Source organism: Orcinus orca, chromosome 1 (assembly GCF_937001465.1).
Source record: "Orcinus orca chromosome 1, mOrcOrc1.1, whole genome shotgun sequence".
Classification (NCBI taxonomy): domain Eukaryota; kingdom Metazoa; phylum Chordata; class Mammalia; order Artiodactyla; family Delphinidae; genus Orcinus; species Orcinus orca.
Window position 1 is genome coordinate 128972161 of NC_064559.1, and position 26835 is coordinate 128998995.

The window sequence follows — 26835 nt, forward strand, 5'->3', positions numbered from 1 at the left end:
TGGAAGAAACATCAGAGATACTTCAAATGTTTTTACAGGTAAACTAAGATTCACAGAGATTAAGATACATCTTCTAGGGCTTCCCTGGTGGTGCAGTGGTTGAGAGTCTGCCTGCCAATGCAGGGGACACAGGTTCGAGCTCTGGTCTGGGAAGATCCCACATGCCGTGGAGCAACTAGGCCCGTGAGCCACAACTACTGAGCCTGTGCTCTAGAGCCCGTGAGCCACAACTACTGAGCCTGCGCATCTGGAGCTTGTGCTCTGCAACAAGAGAGGCCGTGACAGTGAGAGGCCCACACACCACGATGAAGAGTGGCCCCCGCTTGCTGCAACTAGAGAAAGCCCTCGCAGAGAAACGAAGACCCAACACAGCCATAAATAAATAAATAAATAAATAAATAAATAAAAAGATATCTCTTAAAAAAAAAAAAGATACATCTTCTTGGTTCCCTTAGGCTCTCAGGCACCTCGCTTTCCAAATTGCTCTTTTCCAATTTACAATTCAAACAAAATCCTACCCTCTTGTGCCGCATCCATTCATGCCTCCTTTCTGTCCACAGCACAGACTTTAAAAACTGCTCATGATCTTCTAAAACCTCTCATGATGAGGCTACCTGACAACACTAATCATTCCAGAAGTTGAATTGTTGGGCATAGTTTGGCTTTTGGTAACTACAGCAGCTCTCAGGACGTGGAGTTTCCTGCAGGCTCAGGCAGCCCACTAGGACCACTGCTCCACAAAGGTCACCTCCTCATTCCTACGTCCACAGCAAGGCATCTGATTGTCCGCAGTGGGTGAAACACTGCTAAGATATGCTCTCTTGTATGTGCGCGCACACACATACACACAATATCCCTACATATAAACACATACATATAGAAAGGCATCTAAAATGAATAATGTACATATTTTATCTTAACATAGAAAAGACATTAAAATTCTTATACCACGTATAGGAATTTCACTATATTCATTTTTCTTGATAAGTTCATGTCACCCAATGCAGTGGACACGTACATAGCATTTTCTTATTCTTCCTATTCTCTGAAGTCCTTTCTCCTTCCTTTCCTGGGCCATTCTTTCCAAATTTTCATCTGTCCTTGAACTTTATCCTCAGCAGAAATGCAGCCCACCATTACTGACTTTTCCTTTCTCCCTACAAGTCACCTTCTTTGAAAGTTCTGCTCAGGTAATTTCTGGAGTGGTATAACCAAAGATTTGGGGAAAATAATAAAACTAGATGTGGCAGTAAAATTTAGCTGGGGGTAGATGAAAAGAGGAAGGGGCTGTTTAGCCAGGGCAGGGAGGACCTAGGAGCACTGTGCCAGAAGCAACAATGGGCCCATTGGGCAGAAGGGGGTACACAGGCCGTAAATGAAGAGCCTAATTTTGTGGGAGCATCCAGGAACATCTGTCAGATGATCAGTTACACACATGAGCGAATGTTGCAAATCTGCCATCATCGCTTATTTTGTATATGTTTAAGGACAATCAAAAGGGAGGGAAAGCAGTATGCAGGCTTTGATGAAGACTGGAAAATAGGAAAATAAAGGGTGTCTCATCTTTGAGACAGCCTGAGGTAGGGGAAAGAGCGCCCATTTCCACTTGCTTAGAGGACTTCTGAATCCTTGGAATTTTACCTGTGACCTGCCTCCACTGACAGCTGTGACTGCTATTTTAATTTTGAAATTCAGCTGTTCCTTTGCCAGTCCTGACACAACATTTTAGGCATGTTCTGAAGCATGACTCATGCTACTCTCCAAAGGCCAAACCACTTCAGTATTCTATTCAATTAGCGCTCTGCTTCCTGATCTACTGGATAGTCTCAGACCAAGATGCAACGTTAAGACCACAGGCAATTTGGGAAGGTAGGAATTCCAGCCAAGACATTTGGGAAAAACACTAAAGACCACATGAGAGGCCTAAGGGACAAAGGGAAGGAGATTAAAAACATAATTGCCAAAGTCTTACTCAATCTAAAGGAGCCTATTGATTAGATAGCACCATTCCTTCCCTTAATAAGCAGGACTAAAATGTTTGCTGCACCTTCTGATTTGCTACAAGGCTGGGGCCTCGGGGGGAAAAGGGAGGAAAGGCGGGAGGAAAGGGGGTAAACAAGCTCTACAAGCATCATGAAGAGTGAATATTAACGTTAGGATTCAGATGCTAGGAGAGATGATTGGATGTGAGAAAAGTAATTTTTATCACCCATTAATTATTATTCAAGCGTACACCTTGTAGACTCCAACTTTTGCACTAAATAATTGTGATTTTATTTTTTTCACAAAATACAAAGCTTTGCACCACATTATTAGTAGTGTTCTAACACAAGAAAATCCCAGTGTTTTCATTGGGGGGTGGGTTTGGAGTGATTTATATATAGGATATTGATTTTATACATTCTTAAAATAATAAAATTGTCATGACAAAGTAATGCAAACCTTGTATAACATGCAGATTATTGCTTAGAACTTGCATATACTTTAAAATGGCACACATACAAAGTATACAAACATTTCAAAATTTTAAGGGAAATACCTAAAGATGTCCACTAACCCCTCCAAAGCACCACCAGAAACAAAACAAGAATACTAAGTTGCTATTTTAATATCTGATAAATCTGAGTAACACTGATTTGTAAATTACCAAGTCTTACATTCTGTAAATAAAAGTTCTTCAGCCTTATGGAAGTACATTAGAAGGTGTGTTCTCAAAGTTAATAAATGTATTTTGAAAGACTTCTAAAATCTTTGACAATTAAATATTAATGTGATATATTCTCAGAGAAAAATTGTGTATCACTATAGCTGTCACATTTACTTCAGGTTTCAAGTAACTTTTTCAAATTAAATCTATGTCTAAAAGTTATTATTACAAAATCAAATAATTACCCCCAAATCTCATAACTCATCCCAGTTACAAGTTAGTAAGAGTATTATCTATGCAAAAATTCCTTGAGTAAAAAGTAGACATAATCGTATTAGAAGCAAACCAAGCAAGAAACAGAAAAATATAGGGCATATTTTATTTAGTTATATTTTTACGCTTCATTAACCAAGAAGTGGCAAATACCTTAATGCACACTTAATTACAGAAAGAATTACATAAAGATATAAAGGAAAAAACATACAGATAATAATTAACGAGTTTTCAGCCAGAGGTATTTATATCTTTGAGATTTAGAAATTTTTTTTTTTTTTTTTTTGGTCTTAAATATCGGGCCTGATTTCAAAACTGTCTACTGCTTACAGGGAATCAGTGTAAACATTTTCAATGCAAACAAACCAATCTTTAGCTTCACTGCCACCCAAAATATCTTCCAAAGAAAGGTATGACCTTATCAAAGCTAACAGAGATAGTTAAGAGGTCTGGGCTAAAAAGGGACAGGGCTCAAATCCTTGGGTGTTGTACTTTGGAAAACACCCTGAGTAATCCACTCGCTATAAGCTTGTTTTTAAAAGAAACAGGACCATAACTGAGTTTGCTTGATGAAAGAGCAGGACTCAGTAATGCTGCCACAGGCCAGCACACCCTCCTCATAACACACAGCTACCTCGGTTCCTCCTCTGCCTGTCAGAGGGTCTGAGGAAGAACATTTAGATAATTTACATGCTCGCAATGAATCCCCAGCTGAAACATGTTATAAAGCTCTTATTGTTAAGCCAGTTTAAGAAAGAGACTACGGGTGTTTCTCAATAAAACCATAACATTATAAGCTTTGCTTGGTGTTGTAAATAAGTATTATTAAATGTTAAGTGGCTTCCTATAGCCTCTTAATAAATTATGGTTTGTTCACTACTGAAACTTACTGCAATGTTTTTGGGGTTTTTTTTTCAATGAAAGAACACACTTGTGAACTTTTAAATTTGCCACAATAGACTGGCAAGCTTACAGGTATGGGGAGGTCTCAAAAGTTGACATACAAAGGTGTTAGTATAAAGGAGGGAGGTGCTGATGAAGTCTTTAGGGTATTAGGAGGAAGAGATGGAAGGCTCAAGGGATTCAGAGAGAAAACTTCTGGATTGAAGGAGGAGCATCATGGCTCTTAAGGGCAAATCAGTCATGCTGTCTCCTCCAACTCCAGGTCCTGCTGGCTTTTCCTTGTTCTCACACATATCACACGTGTTTTTCAAGTCAGAATTCACTTTCAGTAGGTTTAGTGTGTCTATTGTCAACCTGCTGTGGTTAAGGCTGGGAAGGTGTGTGTGTGTGCCCCAGGCCTCTCAGCACAGGAGGGGTCTCGCTGCTGTGCTGGTTTGTACCTGTCGAGACATACTGTACCACACTTCTGATAAAATTATACCAGTTTGCTTCTTATGGAATCCAAAACACATAAATACATAGTCTTCTATGAAGTATAATTGATGATGTCAACAATGACATGGAATTTTCAATTTCATCCAACAGATTAAACCACTTAAAGCCAATTCAAATGTATATTTACATATTTGGAGTGAAGAGTAACCTAGAAACTGAAATTTGTTCACTTATTTTAATAGTGTCTTTTGGAACATGTTTATTTTCCTTAAAAATGAAGCAGAACAAACATGAATATTACAACACATTTTTCCCCTGTATATCTCCATGAGAAGAATATTTCTAAATACATGATAACAACTGGTGTAACCAACAGTAAAGGGAAGAACCATTCTCCAAATGCCCAATGCACCTCAGAGAAAGCATACAATTTAAAAACTGATACTTTTAGCAAAATTTTGATTTGAGTCAAATAGGTTATTAAAATTTAGAAAAGAATTTGATTCAAACACCTATAAACTAGGTAGTTTCTAAAACTAGTCCTTTACAACAGTACTGGGTCATCCACAGTATATCAGTCACTCTTAGGAATGGTGAGGACATTATTTCTCTTAACATACGGCTAATCCATGAAATACCAAAACGAACAGTTGGAATAAAAATTACATTTCAACTTACTATGATGTATCAAGACAATTTAAGCAGGAGTTCATTTCTTTGCATTCAGATATAACTCCATATTGTTTTAAATAAATGCAAATAATATTCATTAAAAAGATTTTAGGCACAATAATGCAGACGCTATAAACTAAAGCTCATAATTTCTAAATTCTCCCAAATAAAATATCTAATGCAGTCTATGATCTTGCATGTTATTTTGTTGATTTTCATTCATTTTCAAAATTTTGTAAGAATTTTTATTTTCTAGAGTACTACACGTTCAGAGAACATCTTTATAGTTACAGGTTGTCACTAATCTTTTTCTACAAAAATAGAGTTGCTTAAAAATTTATACCAATTTGCTTTCATTTTCTATAAATATTTTAAGTTGTTAAATATCAGAATGCCTAATAGAATCATTTAAATGAATCCATGTAGTCAAAATATTTAATACGTAAAATGTCTAGCAAAAGTTTGTCATTTAATAAATGAAAAAATTCATCATTTAACAAATGAAATGTTCTGTCTTTAACTACTTGTATCTTACGTAGGTGGATACAATCACAGAACAGCAAAGTATAGCTCCTGTAAAGATCTGACTTCAAGTAGCATGGCAGCTTGCAGTGTCTTTTTCATTTCATGTCTGTTTTATGAGGAAATGCATAGAAACTACTTTTGGATATTAAATCTGGATATTAAATTAACTATCGTGCAGCCAGCATAAAATAAGAATTGCTGACTAAGGGAATAACAAACTTTAGTTCAACACATTGATATTTTAATTACACTTAGTGAGGGGTTATACTGCAGAAAGGTGCTGTTGGTGAAAGCAAAAATGAAGTTTTAAGCATGAAATAACTATAAAAATGGAAATTGCTATATTGAAACTCACTAATATATAGCTTTATATTGTCTTCCTTTTTTTTTTTTATGGTATGCGGGCCTCTCACTGTCGTGGCCTCTCCCGTTGCGGAGCACAGGCTCCGGACGCACAGGCTCAGCGGCTATGGCTCACGGGCCCAGCCGCTCCGCAGCATGTGGGATCTTCCCGGACCGGGGCACGAACCCGTGTCCCCTGCATCGGCAGGCGGACTCTCAACCACTGCGCCACCAGGGAAGCCCTATATTATCTTCCTTTTGATGGTGGGTTTAAAATCTGTGTTCAGAAGCTACAGAAATATCCAAAGTCAAAAATATTTATTTCAAGTTTTGTTTCTTCCTAAAGGAATGAATTTCCAAAATAGTTTTCTAATATAAATGTTTTCCTTTTAAAAAGCCATTTTTCTTGCAAAAGAGCAAGAAAAGAACAAGATAAAACCACGTGCTTTCCTACCCCTGCTAAACAACCAATACCTGTTTAAGTGCCTATGTGTAGAAGGCACTAAATTTAGTAACAAATTATCAATGTAATATTAGCAGATTTAAAAACAAATACCTATATTTTATATTTCTTTAATTAAGTCTTTCAAAAATAAGTGTACCTGGTATAAGCCAATCAATTTCAATTTTTCATTTAGTTACTGACCGAGATCTCAATTACCTTCTTCAAATGTTCTACAATGTATCAGGCCCCATCTGCATGGGACAGTCAAATCAATCAAATCCCATCAAATCAGAAGTCCTGAAATATCCAGCTAGCCTCCCTTCCTCATCATAACATGGACACTAAGAGTAAGTCACACATTCTCCTTCAAACGGAATGAATTAGATCTTCTGGTTTGGGTTCAACTAAATTCTAGTATTTACCGCTGATTAATTCTTTTCCTTAGGTAAGGATGATCATTAAAGTACTTGAGAAAAATAAATAAAGGCAATAATAGCTAACTATATAATTCTATATTTGGGTTGTAAGGACCAAAGCAAACACAAACATACCCACAAACAGAAAAAATAAGTCACCAGTCATTTATCCTCAGATAAAGCAATAATATTGATAATCAGAATGCTTGGATTAAATTATCTATTGTTTTCCTATCCTTTAGGAAAGACACAAATTCAAAGCACTCAAAGTGCTGGTTAAGCAAAAGCATGGGTGTAAATTGTGAGTAAAATATGAATACTGATTTTGTTTTGTAGTCTTGGTCTCATCAAGAAGAGGCCTACCTTAGGAGCATGATAAATACATATTGCATAAGATTTTGGTGCTAACGATGTTGGGTTCTGAACTCGGGAGGTTTTGCAAATAGAAAGAATATATTTTTCGTAGAAAAAGTGCAAGGGACGCAGATAGAGACAGCAGTGTTAAAGCTTTTTTCTTAATGATTCCTCCTATTAGCCCAAATAGTCATCTAGAACATGCATGTTTAGGAGGAAGAATTCATCTCTTAAGGAGCTCTATTAGATTGGTCTTAAGCTTTACTACAAAAGAAAAAAGCAATAATTTGAAAAAATGTTTAAAATAGAAATAATAAAGTGATGTCAGAAAAATCTGAAAATGCAAGAAATATTTTCCATAATTTAACTAATTAAAGATTCCCCAAATAAGCAAAATACTTCAGTATTAGTAGATGACAGCATATCTAAATGAAAAAGACATCACTTCTAATAGCCTAAGAAAAAGAACATTTCAACAATTTGGAAATTAAACACTACACAGGTATTGACAGCCATAGTAAGAAATGAGTGCAATAAAACAAAATGTAGAGAGCTATCTACAGATTTAAAAGCAGTTCCCATTCTTTCAGCAAAATCGGTGACATAAAACCAAGTGCACCAAATTAGCATAGTCATGTTTTCACAGAGAAAAATACCAATGCTGGTTAACAGGTTTCTAAAAAGATTCACCACCATATTTATACATTTTTATTTAAACCTTTAAGATTTTATCCATGCTTACAATGCCGAAGAATATCAGAAAATAAATCTTCAGATAAAAACTAAATTTTAGTTTCTCTTTTCTAACAGTTAGGAAAAAAAGGACATTGAAACCAAGAATAACAAGTATAATTAATAAAGAAGCACAAGAACATGCCAAGAATTCAACCTATCAGAAGATATAATGTGGGTAATCACGAAGTATGCTTATCAATAGCCCACTTTTAGTCAAGTTTTCCATTCTGAAGACTCTTTTTGGCTTTCTCTTGTCTTATGAGAGAGATGACTTTGATGCACCCCTTTGAAATTTTGATCATCCACATGACATTCATTACATCCAAAACAACACAAGTAGAGATCCAGGAACACTGAATTAAAAATCCAAGCCTCAGGTAGGCTTCTGTTCCTAACACAGAGTAAATGTAGCCATAAAAAGGAGGTATTGAGGCAATCCGCACTATGAAGAACACCATGGTCATGAGTATTCCATTGATGACATTAGCCTTGGAAAACTTAGGATACTTCAGAGCCTCAAAGAACCACCTGGGAAAAAAATTAAAGAAACATCACATTTATTCTGCATCTCTGAGGATTAACAATTTCTAGTTTTTCATTTTTAAAACATAGAACACCCCCCTAAGATTTATGTGGCAAGACAAAAGGCCTAGAATGGTCAACATAATACTGAAAAAGAATAAAGCTGATAGATTAACTTTCAAGACCTACTATAGAGCTACAATAATCAAGACAGCACGGCATTGGTAAAAGAACAGACAGGCCAATGGAACAGAATAGAGAGCCCATAGACAGACCCACACAAATATACTCAACTGACTTTTGATAATGGTGTAAAGGTAATTCAGTGGAGAAAAAACACTCTTTTTAACAAACAGTGCTGGAACAATTAGACATCCATATGCAGAAAAATAAACCTAGGCAGAGACCTCACATCTTACACAAAAATTACCTTGAAATGGACCACAGACTTAAAAGTAAAATGCAAAACTGTAAAACTTCTAGAAAAAAAACAGGAAAAAATCTGCATGATCTTGGGTTTGATGATAGTATTTTAGATATAATACCAAAAGCACAATCCATAGAAGAAAATATAAGTTGGACTTTGCTAAAATTAAAAACTTGCTCTGTGAAAGGCACTGTCAAAAGAAAATGAAAAGACATCCAAACCCTGGGAGAGATTGCTTACTGAATACATATATGATAAAGTACTTATATCCAAAATATATAAAGAACTCTTAAAGCTCAGCAATAAAGAAACAACCTAATTAAAACATGGGGAAAAGATCTTAAACACCTCATCAGAGAAGATAAACAAAAGGAAAAGAAGCATATAAAAAGATATGAAAAATCATTTGTCATTAGAAAAATGTAAATTAAAACAATGACATGCTTCTACATATCTATTAGAATGACTACAATCTGAAAATCTGACAATACCAATTGCTGGCAAAGATGTGGAACAATAGGAACACTCATTCATTGTTGGTGGGGATGCAAAATGGTGAAGCCACTTCAAAAGACAGCATTGCAGTTATAATGCTAAACATATTCATAGCACACAATCCAACAATCACACTTCTAGGTATTTTTTCAATTGATTTAAAAATATATGTCCACACAAAAACCTGCATGCAAGTGTTTACACCAGCCGTATTCATAATTGCCCCAAACTGGAAGCAACCAAAATGTTATAGGTTGCTTCATAATGTTATTCACAATGTAGTACGTGAATGGATAAACAAATTGTGGTATGTACATACAATTAAATGCTATTCAGAGATAAAAAAGAACAAACTATCAATTCATGTAACACCATGGGTGAATCTTAAATGCATACTGATAAATCAAAGAAGCCAATCTGAAAAATGCTACCTACTGTAGGCTTCCATTTATATGACATTCTGGAAAAAGCAAAACTATAAAGACAAAAAAACAGATCAGCGGCTGCCAGAGGTTCAGGGAGAGCAGGAGAGGGTAGAATAGGTGAAACACAGGCAATATTTTAGGGTAGTGAAACAATTTTGTATGATACTGTAGTGGGGGATATATGACATTATGCATTTGTCAAAACCCACGGAACAGATGAAGAGTGTATGCAAATTTTAAAAAAAATCAATAGGAGGTTGGGGCATGCCAGGCAGAATGTAGCCTGTGACAAAAGAATCTAACTGCATTCCAAATACATGACATAACCTCACTGGAGGGAGTGGGGTAAAAATAGGTGACCTAAGTAACTTTGAAAATGAATTAAGACCGTAAGACTAAAGACAAAAGAAACTGTACATAGGCACTTTGCTCTAGCTGGTAAAATTGTTATCTCATGGGGGAAGAGGTTAACAATTCCGAAACCATTATACATGTATACTGGTATTTAACAAATAAGTAAATTTGTCTGATGGTGAAGTGGGAACCAGATTTCTCATTGTGGGACTGGAAGGTTACAGATAATTGAGTGCAAAAGATTAGATTGATCCACATGATACTGGATTAGAGCTGGAAGCTTCAGTATAAACTCATGCTTAGTTTAATACATATATACAGATGGACATATATAGAAATAATTATAGATATGTGTGTATACACAGGTTAGTACATTTCCAAGTTGTCAGCTGGGAGGGCATAGAAACAATGATGCCCCAGTAGCAATGAGCACACCCAGGGCCCACATTTTGGTTTCTAATACCATTGTCCAATAAAAGAAAACAAGACTCCTTGAGAAATGGCTGATTCTAGCACTGGGACAGAGAATACACAATATAAATCTAGAGTATTTTTTTAGTATCAGAAAATAAAGAAGTGCTCCAAAAAAGATGATGAAGTTATGTCAAAGGGACACAGAAGACAACTGAAAGAGCTCCCAATGGCAAAAGTTGTAACAATTTGAACAAAATAAGTAATGTAGTATTGGATTCAAACTCAAAGTATAAAATAAATATCCGTGAAGCCATGGTAATATAAATGAATGAATGAGTGAATGAATAGGGGAGAAAAGGTAAATATCCTGTACAGAATAATTGCAAATAAGTTATGTAGATATTGCACCCTCAAAGAGGTGAAGCATAACTCCCCACTCTTCAAGGGGGGACTTCATTACAGAGTTCAGTATAGAAGGCAGGTGGGGTGGAAACACTTAACTTTAAAATTGAGAACTCTTACAAACCCTGCCTCAGCCAGGTGAACAAGGTAAACAACAGTGACAATCCATGTTTATGCAGGTAGTCCTGATATAATGTGATGAGAGTGGCACTTTACTTCTGTGGTCTTCCTCCAAAAACCCCATAACCTCAGTCTAATCATGAGAAAAACATCAGACAAACCCAAATTGAGAAATATTCTACAAAACAGCTGACCAGGACTCCTCAAAACTGACAAGGTCATCAAAAACAACGGAAGTCTGAGAAACTATCACAACCAGGAGTCTGAGACGTGACAACTAAATCCAATGTAGTATCCCGGATGGGATCCTGGGGCAGAAAAAGGACATTAGGTAAAAACTGAGGAAATCTGAAAATACTATGGCCTTTAGTTAATAATAATGTATCAATATTTGTTCATTAATTATGACAAATGTACCATACAAATGTAAATATTAACAATAGGAGAATCTGAGTGTGGGGTATATGGGAACCCTTTGAATCATCCTTGAAACTTTTCTAGAAGTCTAAAATTATTCTTAAGTAAAAAGCTTATTTAAAAAAAATTTAGTATTTGCTGTATTCTACTTTTTCCTCCTCAAAAAAAACTATCTTGCCTAATGTTACCTCATTATATTTTAGAGGTTAAGTTGTAAATGTAGTAAAATGTATCCATGTATCTTAATATTCAATTTGACAGAATTAGTCATGACTAAGCTAGAAACTGCTCAACTTCAGAAACTAAAAATTAACTGTTAAAAAAACCTTAAAATATTTTTCAGAGATATTAAAATATCAAACAGAAATAATTTGTAGGATAAGACGGGTATTACAATTTATAAGTATGTGTAGGGTGAAAAGAGAAGGGCTAAATTATTCAACGCAGTTAAAAACAAACTATTTAGAGAGTAATGCTCAAATTAATAAAATAATATCACAAATAGGAAAAATGTCACTAAAGAAGTAAAGTCAACATCTTTTGCTCTATCCAGATCTCCTATCCTCCAGACTTCTCTACTCCAAAGATTTCCCCTCTGACCCTCAGCCATTCCTTTCTTTGACTACATGGTGGCCTTGGGTTTAATCAGAAATGCTATACCTCAAATAACCCATCCCCTTCTAAGCACAACCCGTAGTACCCCATATTTCTCTTTATCCAATTCCACCTAAATCTCTTTTTTGACCTCCACTGCCAAATCCCTCACTACCAGCCTTTGATTCACTTCCTTTCCTACCTACCTGAACTCAGTTACCTTCAGAACACACATCGGCACCCTCAGTTCTCTTGCCCCTTCATCCATCACACTCACGCTGCCTATCCCCAGCTTCTCATCAGGCCAGCTTTCCTTAGGCAGAGTATAGAGGGAAGGTGGGTACTGTATTCTGCAGTCAGAAGGCCCAGGTTCAAACCTGCTTCTGCCACTTAGCAGCTGTGTGGTCTTACCTCTCTGTTATTGACCTCTATGTCTCAGTTTGATCCCTACAAAATGGGGATAATGATAGCACCTCCCTTATACCATGAAGCTGTTTTGACACATAAGAACTCCCCTGTACTAGGAGCTCAATTAATAGCTATTATTACTCACTAATATTGATATTAACATAAATAGCACAAATGTAACTTAAAGAGCTCTGAATTTCAACTGAATTCTCAAATTTGCTTGGCATTCCTTTTACTTAACTCCACATTCTCCATAGAATTGCTCCCCAACCTCTGTCTCACAAATCAAGTCACTTCCCTTCCTTATTCACTTCTACTTCTCAATTCCATCAGAGGAACTGGCCTCTTCTACTACTAAGGTATTTGAGTCCATCAAATGAACTCCTCAAACTCTGACCCCAAGGCCTCAAATCTTCTTTTCAAGCACCTTTTTCTCTATATTCAGATGAAGAGGTTTCTCTCCAAGGCCAATTGCTTCTGTACCCATGCTCTGTGACTTTAGGCCATCAATTATCCCCTTTCCCTTGCTCCATCCAGTTCCCCATGTATAGGTTGATTCTTTCTTCTCTCTTACCAACATGCCCGATTCTTTCTAATCCAAAAAATCTCTCCTTCTGTTTTTCTTCCCTATTAAACTCTTAAAAAGAGAAGTCAACAGTGTATTCACAGACATTCTGGCTATACTTCACAACCCAGTACAATATGATTGCATTCCCCTACAAAAGAAATTGATCACCAGTGGCATCCCCATAACCAAGACAGTGGATTCACCTCAGCCTTCATCCCAGGTGACCTTTCTATAGCATACGACACTGCCAACCATCATACTTGCTTTCTCCTCTCCTGATACTGTTTTCTCTTGATTCCGTACCTATACTTTTTCAGTCTCTGTTTCCTCTGCCTGTCCCTTAAATATTTGTGCTTCCCAGGCACACTCCCTTCCATATGCTCTATCACGGCCATTTTATACATTCTCATGGGCTTAAAGGGGTTCAGAACAAGCTTCCCAAAATGTGCCACTTTGGCATGCAGAATATTTTGAGCTGAAAGCAACTAAGACCCAGCAGACTCAAGAAAAACTCCTACATCTCCCTGAATTACCTGAAACAATTTAGATAGGTGTCCTGGCCCACAAAGAGCTATTACCAAGAGATAACTTTTTATCTGAATGATCTATCTGTATGGCAGGACAAACATCTAATTTCCAAACATCTGCTCTTCTTCTCGTCCTGTGAATCACCCTCCTACGTGCAGCCCCTATCCCACTTCTTAGCTCAAGACGGCTTATGAGCCTCTACTGCCTGGCTTGTCCTTGGGTCTCATTGTCCTGTGGGACTCTCACATATATGTAATTAAATGTTTTTCTTCTGTTAATCTGCCTTATGTCAAACTGATTATTAGACCCACCAAAGAACCTTGATGAGTAGAGGAAAAATTCTTCCTCCTCAAAGGCTCAAACACCCTGACAGAAATCTCTGGTTTCAAGTCCTCTCTTAAGTTCTACTTGTGGTTCCATATTTCTCATTTATTGCTGAGCATCCTCACCTGACAAATCACCAATTCTCAAATATGCCTAAAACCCAACATGCATAAAAACAATACTCCACTCTTCGCCTAACATCCCTTTCCTCCATGACCACCACCACAGAAAACTCCCATTATGAATCAGTGGGATCACCATTGCCTTAGTCAACCAAGTCAGAAATCTGGAGTCACCCTAGACTGTTCCTAGTCTGGAAGCAAGCCCGATCCATTTTATCTCCTAAGATTCTTCCTAATCCTTCCCCGACTCATTCCATTCCACCTTCTGCCATTATAATTTTTGGTCCTCGGTGTCTCTTACCTAGATGACTGCAATAACCCAACTGGTCTCCCTTAACTCTACATTTCTAGCCTTTTCTCTTCGATGCCACAAGTCCTACATTACATTTAGCCTAGACTACTTCCTGTTCTCCAGCACTTTATGCATTTTCCAAATTTTTCGTTGTCTGGAAAGGTGATTATCTAAAAATCTAGACTTTAAGAACTTGTGCTTTGGCTTTACTGTACAATCACTGCATTTATCTTCGGCCAATTTTCCCATGTGACTGGTGCCTGATCTTTAAGCCAGTCTCTTTCAAAGGAAATAACTCACATATTATTTCAAGTTGAAATAATATTTATATAATTGTCCTTATCTTTCTCTCTCATGTCAGAAGGACTACTTATTTTATTGGAATCTACCTCTTCTTACCTAATGAGAACACCCCTTCATTCCAACAAATAAAGGCTAACAGTTTGGGAATATATGTGTTGATGCCGAAAGGGAGAGGAGCAGAAGAAAGCAAGAAGACATGCAGGTGGGATGGAAGGAGAGAGGGAAAACACTGTCTTTCACCACCATCCACAGTTATTACTTAGATGGGTAAAGAAGAAAAGACACCGAGGACCAAAAATTATAATGACAGCAGGTGGAGTGGAATGAGTCGGGAAAGGATTAGGAAGAATATTAGGAGATAAAATGGATTGGGCTTGCTTCCAGACTAGGAACAGTCTAGGGTGACTCCAGGTTTCTGACTTGGATGACTAAGTCAATGGTGATCCCACTGCTTCATAATGGGAGTTTTCTGTGGTGGTGGTCATGGAGGAAAGGGAGGTTAGGCAAAGAGTAGGGTATTGGTTTTATGCATGTTGGGTTTTAGGCATACTTGATTGTATGTGTGTGTAATCCTCCCCAACCCCATAGAGAAAACTCTGTCTTTGGTCATTTAGCACTTCTTCCTCCTCCAGCTCTTCTAAAGGGACTTGGAGCTTTTGATTAAGTTCCCTGGGAGTTAATTGTGCAGAGTGTGGTACTAAGCACATGCAGTGTAAAAACAAGGCATTAGCAGGTATAATTCACATTTGGAAAGAGGAGAGAGGGCTACTTTCAGGTAGAGAAAGAAAGAAAAAAAAGAGGATAGGAGCAAAGGATCCATCCCCCTATATGGTACCGGTTTGGTGACTTTTAGGAGTTGAGAGTCAGAAGTGTGAGCTTTTGGGAAAGCTACAGGGTCCAGGAGATACTGTGAGTTCAAGAGGAATGAAGAGACTTTTAAGAAGTGCTGCTGTAACAAACTGGACCTTTGTTGACATCCTTGGAAAAACTCCAATAAGGATTTACATGTTGTACTGTTGCTGGGACTCTACATGGAGACTGGGTCGTGAGCTGACCCCTGGGTTTTATCTTGGTTGCAAATGTAATTCTTTCATGCATGTGAACACTGTATTTAACAAATATTAACTCTGGAAATTTAGGAGTTCGAAAACTTAATTTTAGAAAAGTTGTCCTCCATCCCAATATTATTCTGGCTCCCCTTCTACTTCTAAACTTTTCCTTTATTGTATCTACTCTTCCTTCTCTTCCTTCTCAATTCTAGACATTCAACTTTACACCTTTTAAACACCATCTTTTCTCATGGCATCAAATGTAACCTCTATCTGTTCATTTCAAAATGCCTCTCTACCTCTTACTACATTTCCACTCAGATGCTCTGTTTGTCCTCTAACGCAGCATCTCCAAAGCAAACTCATCATCTTCCCGCCTATTCTTCCTAATCCTCATCTTTTTCATTCTTCTAAGTCCAATGTAGAAAATATCTTAAATTTGTCTTTTTTTCTCTAATTTCTTATTACCAATTTCACTTTTTCTACCCTCAAAAACCTTTATTCCATCATATCTACTCTATCATGACAGCCTAATTTGGGCTCCTATTTATTTCCTGGACTAATGAAATTACACCAGTCATTCACACAACTAAGAGCTGTATGCTAACCTTCTAACCCAAGCTTTTGCCTTTCATCTTACCATCTATCCCACAAATACCCAAAACTAGAATTACTCAGTGTTATTTTCAGAATGTCTTTCTCCACTAGAATACATTCTCACTGTCCATTGGTCAAGTTCAATCAGCTTTCCCTGGCATTCAACACCCTCTCTATCCACTATCCTCCTAAGACATACTCTTTGATCCTACAAGTCTATGAAGTTTCTCTTTCACATGGCATGTTTATTCCACTTTTCAAAACCTTATGTTCACGCCTTTTTCCCTTCTCCCTTTCCCATCCACTTCTTAAAAAAATCCCAAAACATTTAAGAATGTGTCCCAATTTCTCTTTGAAGCCTTGCATGACAAACATCAAACAATAATAGGTCTCAAAACGTGATTCATGGGCCCCTGAGACTTTTGGGGGAGCCTACAAGGGAAAACTATTTTCATAATGATACTAAAATATTATCTGCCTTTCTCGTTGTGCTGACTTCTATTCTGATGGTGTAAAGTACTGATGGATAAGACCATTGGCATCTTAGCACAAATCATAGCAGTGGTACAAAATGGTACTAGTCGCCATTGTAATCTATGCCACATATTTGCAGTTAAAAACAAAAAAAAGAGGGGTTGAGTGGAGAAGTTTCACTTAAGAATGTCCTGGATGGGGCTTCCCTGGTGGCGCAGTGGTTGAGAGTCCGCCTGCCGATGCAGGGGACACGAGTTCGTGCCCCGGTCCGGGAAGATCCCACATGCCGCGGAGTGGTTGGGCCCGCGAGCCATGGCCGCTGAGCCTGCGCGTCCGGAGCCTGTGCTCCACAGCGGGAGAGGCCACAACAGTGAGAGGCCCGCGTGCCGCAAAAAACAAAAAAACAAGAAGGAATGTTATAAAAAAAAAAAAAAAAAAAAAAGAATGTCCTGGATGAAGCAGTAAGAATGATTAATTATATTAAATCATGTCTTTTGAGTACATGTCTTTTTAATATTCTGTGATAAAATGGGAAGTACACACAAAGCACAGTTGTCTGGAAGAAAAACTCTTAGATAGCCTCTGAAGAGTTAAAAACTTTTCTGATGAGGTCAGTAATGGGTTTTTAAAAAAATATTATCTAATAAATGTATCAGCATTTATCATAAGACCTACATAACTCAGTGAACCAATATTCTAAATGACCAAGGCATAATGGCATAAAAGATTCGAAGTACAAGACAGACCAATGGATTTGAATATAACAGTGTATCAAAAGTCCACTGATATGGTTTCAGATTCCACATTTAACTAATCTTTAAGAAACTACCTCTTGGTATATTTTGGTGTAGTATTAAAGCAGGATATCAACAATTATTTGAAAAGGCTACTAAAATACTCCTTTACCTACTACACTGTTAACCCTGAGAGTTAGATTTTTTTATATGCTTCAACCAAAATAACATTTCACAACAGACTGAAAACAGAAACAAACTTGAGAATCCAGCTGAATTCTATCATGCTAGACATTAAAAAGATTTGCAAGAAATGTACAACACTGTTCCCACGAAAAATTTTTCATTTTGGCAATGTAGTTTATTTTTCACAAAAATTACATTAACATGGAATATTATTGTTAATAGTAAATGACCTAATAAATATTTTTAAATGTTTCAGTTTTAATTTCCAATCTGGTAAATATCCATAGCTATCAGCCTATAGGAAGTAAGAGTTCATTGAGGTCCTCAATAATTTATGAGATCAACAAGTCTGAGAATGGCTGTTTTAAACCATTAATAACAGCACTTTTCTTCTTGCCCTTTTTCACACAATGTCTTATTTTACTAGCTCTTTATTTTGTATTATTAAGTCCTATTTTCTCAAACATAGACATGACACCAGACACTCTAGTGAAGCTCCCTGAGGCAGGGACTGGAAGATTTAGGTACTGGGAAGGTATTCAATAAATACTGAAGGAACATATTAAGGAGCATAGGTACAAGTTTTTATAAGGTATTTAACCTTAACAGCAATTCAAAAATATGTCCTCATAACAGTTAAGGGCATTTAGGCAAAAAAGAAGTTACCACCATTAAATTACTTTTTACAAAAAGAAACCTGAGGCATGGGTATAACTCAGCAGCTGAAAATTAACTGAAGCCCAGGTGTCTAACCTTTGTACCCCACCACATGCATCCCATGTGTCTTCTTAAATTATACAAAGCTCTAAAATAGAGAGAACATAAAAATATCACAAACTAAAGAAAACAATTAAACTATGGAAAACTCTAACAGTACTTAAGTAGCTGTGCTAAATTTTGTCATAATCTCCTTGCTGTTCCATTATACCATTTCTTGCTCATATTCCAACCCCGCTTCTCAATTTCTTAATTTACAAAAGACTTGAAGCTTTTAAATAAAGGTATAGCATAGCTTTTTACTACAAAATTAAAGAATAAGTTAAACTCTCTAATATTATGATATTTCAAAAAGAGCTTCAAACAGAAACAAATTAAAGTTCCTTTAAGTGTCAAGGTTAATTTTCTCCTGCTTCAAAATCTCAAATCTGAATCATCTTCAAGAGACAGACATTGCTAAAGCTTAACTGATCACCGCTTGGGACTCATTCATTCAAAAGCAATTAAATGGCTACTATGTGCCAGACAATGTGTGGATGCTGAACCATGCAAAGTTCAACAAAGTTTGGCTCTTGACCTAATGAAACGCAGAGATAAATAAGAAACAGGAAAAAGAGAAAGAGAACTTTACAATAATTTATTAATCATAATGGTATAACTGTGTGTCACTATTATGGAAGCACGGGTGAGAGACACCCAGCCCAGCCTGGAAGAGGTGGGGTTTCGTGATGTAAATGACCCTTGGGCTGAGTCATGAAGGATGAGCAAGGAGCCAGGAGGCCTTTCTAGCACAGGGACAAGTTGGGGTGAGATGAGATTTCTGAGGAGGAATATGGCAGAAAGAGAGAAGATAGCTCTACTTGGAGAGCTTTCTGCATCACATTACAGAGCCCATATTTTATACTGGAAGCAGCAGGTACCACTGAGAGGATCTAACCAGGAGGCTACGTGTTCATTTTTGAGTTTCAGGGAGATCGCCGTGGAAGATAATAATACAGGAGAGGATGAAAGGGGAATAGGACTGGAGGCAGGCAGACTGCCTAGAGCAGGGATCAGCAAACTTCTTCCATAAAGAGCCAGAGACTAACACAAAGTAAGGGGTTTTGGAAGCTCTACCGTCTCTGTGGCAACTAATCCACTCTGTTATTGTGTGAAAGCAGTTGTGGTAAACAAATATGCATGGCTGTGCCCCAATAAAGCTTTATTTGTAGAAACAGGCAGCAGGTTTGGCCTTCAAGCCTTGGTTTGCCGACCCTAGTCTAGAATAGTTCTTTTCTGTCCAAAAGAACTTTCTCCAATAATGAAATGGTCTATAGATGTTCTACCCAATTCGGTAGACACATGGGGCTAGGAAGCACTGGAAATATTACCAGTTAGACTGAGGAATTAAATTTTTAACTTTATTTAATTTTAATTAAATTAAATGTAAATAGTCACATGTGGCTTGTGGCTACTCTACTGGACAGTACAGAGTTAGAGGCTGGTGCAGGAGCCAGGCAAGAGATGATGAACTAGGGCACTGACAGCAGAGATGGAGAGGAAGTGGCCAAGGTAAGAAATGTTTAGGAGGTGATACGTAGGACCTGGGATGGACCAAACACAGGTGAGGGAGAAACAAAGATGATTCCCACATGTTGAGCAGAGTTAACCAAGAGAATGGCCAGGCCACACGCTGAACAGGAGCATATAAGAGAATACAGAGGGAAATATGTTGCATTCTATTTTAGACATGTTGATTCTGATGCGCCACCTGGGAGGAGAAAACACTTGACTATAATACAAAGAAGTAGGTAATATTAAATATGCCCTTTTTATAGAGAAAGCAACTGTAGTACAGGAATGTTACATAACTTAGCCAAGGTCAGAGCGAGTAAGCGGCAAGGTTAAATTGCAGCCTGAGCTTATATGATTCTAAAATTCATGCATAGTCCATTACACCACATTGAGCAAATGGGTAATAGCTGAAACCCTGAAAGCACAACCCACTCAGGGAGAAGCACAGAGAATATCGGTGGGCCCAGAAGAGAGCCCTGGGGAACAGCGGCATCTAAGGAACTGTCTCCAACAAAGAAGACTGGGAGACGATGGTCAGAGAACTACAAGAACCAGGTGAGTGCAGGGTCACGAAAGCAAGGGGAGTTATGGCATTACAAGAAGGAGGTGGCAGTCCTCAGAGAGATACAATAAGATAGGCACCGAAGAGAGTTCACTGGATTTTGCATCTGGAAGTCAATGGTACCTCTAATGAAATTGTTCCAGCAAAATGACAGACGAGGAAACCTAATTTTGATGGGTTAAAGAACAAAAAAGCTACTACAAAGTGGATAAAGCAAACATAAACTATGCACTTCTAGTGCTGAGTAAATTTTAGCATATTGAATATACACTACATTTAACACTTACTGCATATGTACTGAATGACAAGCACTATGACAGGTGCTTTACACACATACGTAAACATATAACAAAACATATAACCACATAGAATCTTCACAATAAACTCTAGGCCTATAGGTATCATTATCCCTGTTTTACAGGTAAGAAAACTGAGGCTCAGGAAGATTAAATAATCTTCCACTCACACACAATGGTAAGTGGGGGAGCTTGAATTTAAATCCAGGTCTTCTGCCTTCAGAGAACATGCTCTCTGCTCTCTATACTTTCACATCATCGGAGTCTTTAAAAATTGCAAAAGAACTCTTTTTTTAAAAATTTTAAACGGCCAAGCCTAAGGAACTTAGTATCTTCTTGAAGAAATAAAATTATAACATATGAAACACTGGCAAACAATATAAAACAGTACATAAGTACCTGGGAAAGCAGCAGATCTGTAATCTAATCTCTCCTGTTTGGAGGTGAAGGACCATCCCTTCCACCTTTGGCAAGAAAAAAGGGTGATGAGGGTAATTGCTTGGTAAGCGTACTAATGGTATTTGTAGTAGAAGAGTCTTCATCCATGGAATGCTTTCAGGATATACCTAGTCTAGTATTGCTTATGATAAATGAACCTAGAATGTATGGATTTATGGGGTCTGACCCCTGCCCCAGGAAAGTTATATATGCTATGTAACTATCTGAGTATTAAATGGAGATGGCTTCATAACCAAGAGAGCTCCTTCCATGTCAGCAATATGAACTATACATATCACTTAGAGACCTCATAGGTAACCTCATTCCAGAGAATGCCCAGTGCAAAAAACACCTAGGGAGCCATGCTGATGGTCCTGAACATCTCCTTGCTTTGCCAGTATCTCATGATTACTTGTATTACTTGTATTCTTGATTACTTGTATTCTTGAGATTATTAGTAAGGATTGATACAGGGTAAGCTCCCTAACTCACGAGTCTGATTTGACTCCCAATTCTCTGGGTTATCTCTAACCAGAGAATCTAAAACTTTTTATAATCTCAAGTTACAAAAGGCTACATGTAATTGTGGGAGCCTACCCTGGGTTTGGGATTTTGACCTAAGACTTGAAAGATAGGTAAATTTTTCAAAGATGGAGGGAAAATAGAGGATGGGAATAAAGGAAGAAAAGTGAGAAAAATCCACAGGTGCGTGAGACAGTAAGGGTGCAAAACTAACTCTAATGAGTGGTAAGAAATAAGGCTGGAGACATGGTGTACATCACAGAGAGCTTCGAAAGTTCAGAGAAGAATCTAAAGAGGATGCAGTGTTTAGTAAGAAAGTAAGGTACTGAAAGTGGAACACAAGGAAGATGACTTTGGTAGCACTGTGAGGAAAGGACTGAAGAGTGGGTGAATGTGGAATTCGAATTAGGAAGTCAGTTGGAAAGCTATCGCAGTGATCAACCATGGAGATCCCGAAGGCCCTAAACTGGGACCATGGATGTGGAAGGAAAGGAGCAGCTAAACATTTCACAGAAAAAATGTCAGCAGACCCTGTCAAATGACAAGACAAGGGTAATAAAGGATAATAATAAATCCATTGTCAAAAATGAGCAACTACCTCCCTCCAGGAGGTGGAGCTTAATTTCTCTCTCCCCACCCGCTTTGAGAGTGGGCTATACTTCATGCCTTGCTTTCAAAGAGAGTAAAGAAAAGGAAAAATTTCACAGTGGAGAAACCGGGCCAACACCACCTAACCACATGATGAAAGTTCACATCCCCAGTGATGTCACATGGATATCATGTAGCCCCTGATATGTGATGAGAAGGGCACTTCACCTCTATAGGATTCCTTCCGAAAACCTATAACCTCCGTCCAGTTATGAGAAAAACAGGCAAATCCAGACTGGAGGACATTCTACAGAATACCTGGACAGTATCCCTTAACACTGTCAGGGTCGTGAAAAACAAGGAAAGACTAAGAATCTGTTACAGACGAGGGGAGACTGGGGAGGCGTGACAACTAAATGCAATATGGCAGCCTAGACTGAACCGAAGAACAAAAAGAAGATACTAATGGAAAAACTCCTGAAATCCAACAAAGTCTGAAGTTCACTTAATAGTAAAGTATCGATGCTGGTTTCTTAGTTTTGACAAATGTTCCATGATAATGTAAGATATTAATAGGGGAAACTAGGTGAAGGGTATATGGGAGTTTCTGTGCTATCTTTGTAACTTTCCTGTAAATCTAAAATGAAAAGATTATTTTAAAAGAGGGACTAAGATAATGTTGGTGTCAGAATTTGGGAACAGGAGGAAGTTGGTGTCAGGAATATTAACTGGACCCAAGATAAATCCAGTAAAACAAAGTATCATCATACCACAAAGAGAGCTGGGTTCAAGAGCCAGGACCGCCACCTTCTAGCTTGGGAATCTTGGATAAGATTCCCTAACCTTTCCAAGGCTCAGTTTCCTTATTTGTACAATGGTGACAATTCATATCACATACTCTTTTTTTTGCGGTACGCGGGCCTCTCACTGTTGTGGCCTCTCCCGTTGCGGAGCACAGGCTCCAGACGCGCAGGCTCAGCGGCCATGGCTCATGAGCCCAGCCGCCCCGCGGCACGTGGGATCTTCCTGGACCGGGGCACGAACCCGTGTCTCCTGCATCGGCAGGCGGACTCTCAACCACTGTGCCACCAGGGAAGCCCATACTCTCATTTTTATATTTAGGATCTTGGGGGAAAATTTCCCCAAACCAAACAGCCCAAGTTTAAAATAATTAATGATATCAGTTACCTACCGCTGATTCACAAAAGGGCTGGAAAGTTCTGCAAGCAGGCGAAAATTCCCAATGTATCCCAGCACTCCATCCCTCTGGGTGATAAAACATAAAACATAATGTCAGGGAAAACATTCTTATCAAAATTTCCAAACATCGAAGAAACATTCAATAGCTTCTCAGCATAAAATAATGATCAATATAAACACAAACCAAGTCTGCTAAATGGATTTTCTTCTCCGTGAAAACTTAGAAATGTCATTAGAATTCTACAGCATTTTTTAAAGACAACATATTGTATACTTATGTTCACTTATGTATACCATATTCACTTAGAAAAACAGATTTCAAGCAGTTGTCTCACGCTAAACTAATGAATTCTGCACTTGGCCATTAGTAACAGCATTCTCAAATTACCGTAGAAATAATGATTAAAGTAGTGTGAATTTAGGAAGTTGAGAAATTTTATAGCAATTAAATATCAAATAGGAAGTAGTTTAATATCCATTAGGAGCACCTTAAAAATCTCAAGACCGAAAAAAAAAAAAAAAAATCTCAAGACTGTATTTCACTTCCTAAGTAACAATATATAAGCCTGTGAGCAGATACACATTTGTCAAACATAACAACACATGTTAAACCATATCTGTCATATTTGACCTGAAAAATATATTTGTCAATCAGAAGATACTATAGCTAAAACACACACTTTGGGGAACTTTCTGAATTTAGAAACATAATGCCTAGTACTTTCCACTAATTTAATAATCGGAAAAGTATAGTAAATAAGCATTAGAAAGAAAACCGAAAGTATATACATTCCAAAAATTTTACGTAATTTTAAGTGTTACTAGGTAAATGGCGTCATTCTAGCACTTCCAATTAAATCAATTGTGATTACACACCAAAAGAACCTGCCCTCAAAACATCAGATATACCAGAACTTCAGAAATACTTTTCCTACTGTTTATACCACACTGTCTTCCAAATGGGAAAAATATAAAGCAATAATGAAAAAGTAATAATGAATGGACCTTTTATTTGAAGATTCTCAGTTCTTCTCTATGTAAATTATTTTAGGGATTAAAAACTGAGAGCTGGACTGCAAGAGTTAGCTTTCCAAAATGAATCTAAAACTTTTTATAATCTCAAACTCACTGTCCTTAGTGAAACTGAAATGGGTGATGAGGAAGAAGAGGAGGACAGCAGAGAGACAAAGACAGTGGCCAAGATGAGCACGATGCACAGAGGTGGCGGGAGAGGAGGATGCTCAACATTTTAGAGGCAACCAGACGCAGCCACAGCAGTCCAAAGCCACATGACAATACACGGGAAATAACTGCGCGCGTGCGTTATCACTTTAACACAGAAATACGTGTAAATTTGAATTTACATATTATTCTGTACTATTTACTTTTCTGTTACAATAAATGCATTTATTTAAACAACAGGACCAGTTAATGGTGGCAATTAGTAATTAATAGTGGGACTAAACAAATAAAATTGTGGAAAAATATAATATTTTTATAATGTTTCTTTCTGGCCTTTTACTTTGTTAGATATTTAAACGTAGTAGGTTACATTATTTTTTTATTATTATGTCTTTAAGAAGCATAAATGTAAGACTTTTAAAAAGGAGAATGTAAATACAATAGGACTAAACAGTTATTACCTGTATTTAATAAAAAAATAATAATGATATCTTTCTATCCATGACACAGTAGGATATTTTTACTCCTTATTTCCTTTTCCAATAATACTTTTCTGAAATGCCTGCGGCCTTTAGGATAGCCTTATTTTTTTGCAGAAGTAAAACAACTACAGTTAAATGTAAAATTCACTTTGACTTGTAACTCTGCTCTTAGAGGCCCACATTACTGTTATCAGTCCAGTATGATGATCTCAAGCTAAGTATTTTCTCAACAAAGGTGTTTAAGCATAAAATACATAAAATTTTACTTACTAGCAATAGCAGGCTTTTAGAATTATAAGAATTAAGTTTCCAGCTCTCTAAGAGTATCTATCTACTTTGTATCTACAGGCTTGTTCTGGTAGATCAGCTGTTTGTAAGGTCAGTTGTATGTATAAATTCATCGTATATGCCATCTATTTCTAAAATATCTATCATTTTAAGACACTCTAGAGTATCCTAGATGGATTCCAATAAGTTACAATTTTAGTTTAAAAAAAAAGTACTATTTAAGTAGCTACCCTTTTCTGGTAACATTTTTGTGTTTTGTTTTGTTTTGTTAATTTATTTATTTTATTTATTTAATTTTTTTGGCTGCATCGGATCTTCATTGCTGCACGCGGGCTTTCTCTAGTTGCGGCGAGTGGGGGCTACGCTTCGTTGTGGCACGTGGGCATATCTTGTTGCAGTGGCTTCTCTTGTTGCAGAGCATGGGCTTTAGGCACACAGGCTTCAGTAGTTGTGGCACACGGGCTCAGCAGTTGTGGCTCGCAGGCTCTAGAGCACAGGCTCAGTAGTTGTGGCACATGGGCTTAGTTGCTCCACAGCATGTGGGATCTTCCTGGACCAGGGCTCGAACCCGTGTCTCCTGCATTGGCAGGTGGATTCTCAACCACTGCGCCACAGGGGAAGCCCCCAGTTTTGAGTTGTGAAGCAGTTTTATTTCCAAAAAATGAGCCATTATTTCACTGTATGAGTTTTTGTCACAATCTGCACATAACATCAAGCAATGCAGGTTCCAAGAGCTCATCCTTTTCTAGCTCCTCGTGGCCTCTTCAATGATCATCAGTTTTGGAGAACCAGTCCATAAATATCTGTTTCACTGCAGATATTCTATTTGGACAATTCATTATAATTAAGCAATTAAGTTTGGGGAGTCAGGGATAGTTAATGAATGATCATGGGCCTGGGGTGTGCAGGCCAGGATTTGAACCCTAGCTCTCCTAAGTGACCTTGGGCAAAGCTGACCAAAACCTCAGTTTCTCCATTTGTAAAACAGGCAGAATACCGTCTTTATGACAGAATTGATGTGAGAATAAGACAAAATGCAGGGGCTTCCCTGGTGGCACAGTGGTTAAGAATCCGCCTGCCAATGCAGGAGACACGAGTTTGAGCCCTGGTCCGGGAAGATCCCACATGCCGTGGAGCAACTAAGCCCGTGCACCACAACTACTGAGCCTGTGCTCTAGAGCCCGTGAGCCACAACTACTGAAGCCCGCGTGCCTAGAGCCTGTGCTCGGCAACAAAAGAAGCCACCACAATGTGAAGCCCGTGCGCAGCAACGAAGACCCAATGCAGCCAAAAGTAAATAAATAAATAGATTTTTTTTTAATTTAAAAAGACAAAATGCACACTAATGGCAAACAGGAAAAATACTAAAACAGAAAAGGCACTCTAAAAAAAATTAAGTTAAGAGTGAAATTGAACCAGGTAATTTTTCTTACTATAGCTATAAAGAAGATTAAATAAGTTTGAACAAGTCCTAAAAGGACCTATTCCTTCTTTCCTAGACAGA

At 37.7% G+C, this 26835-nt stretch overlaps 1 protein-coding gene across 17 annotated transcripts in view; it reads right to left on the reverse strand.

Annotated features, from left to right (window-relative positions):
* Nucleotides 1-2250: 2250 nt before the first annotated feature.
* The window catches only part of TLCD4 (TLC domain containing 4), a 106308-nt gene continuing 81723 nt past the window's right edge, over nt 2251-26835 (reverse strand). For all 17 annotated transcript variants that reach the window (XM_049714898.1, XM_033433313.2, XM_049714887.1 and 14 more), the window contains 2 exons: nt 23372-23445; nt 2251-8275 (listed from right to left, as the gene is read on the reverse strand). In XM_049714898.1, the coding sequence (XP_049570855.1) occupies nt 7957-8275; nt 23372-23445 (393 nt within the window). In that variant the 3' untranslated portion in view covers nt 2251-7956. The remainder of the gene's footprint in view (nt 8276-23371; nt 23446-26835) is intronic.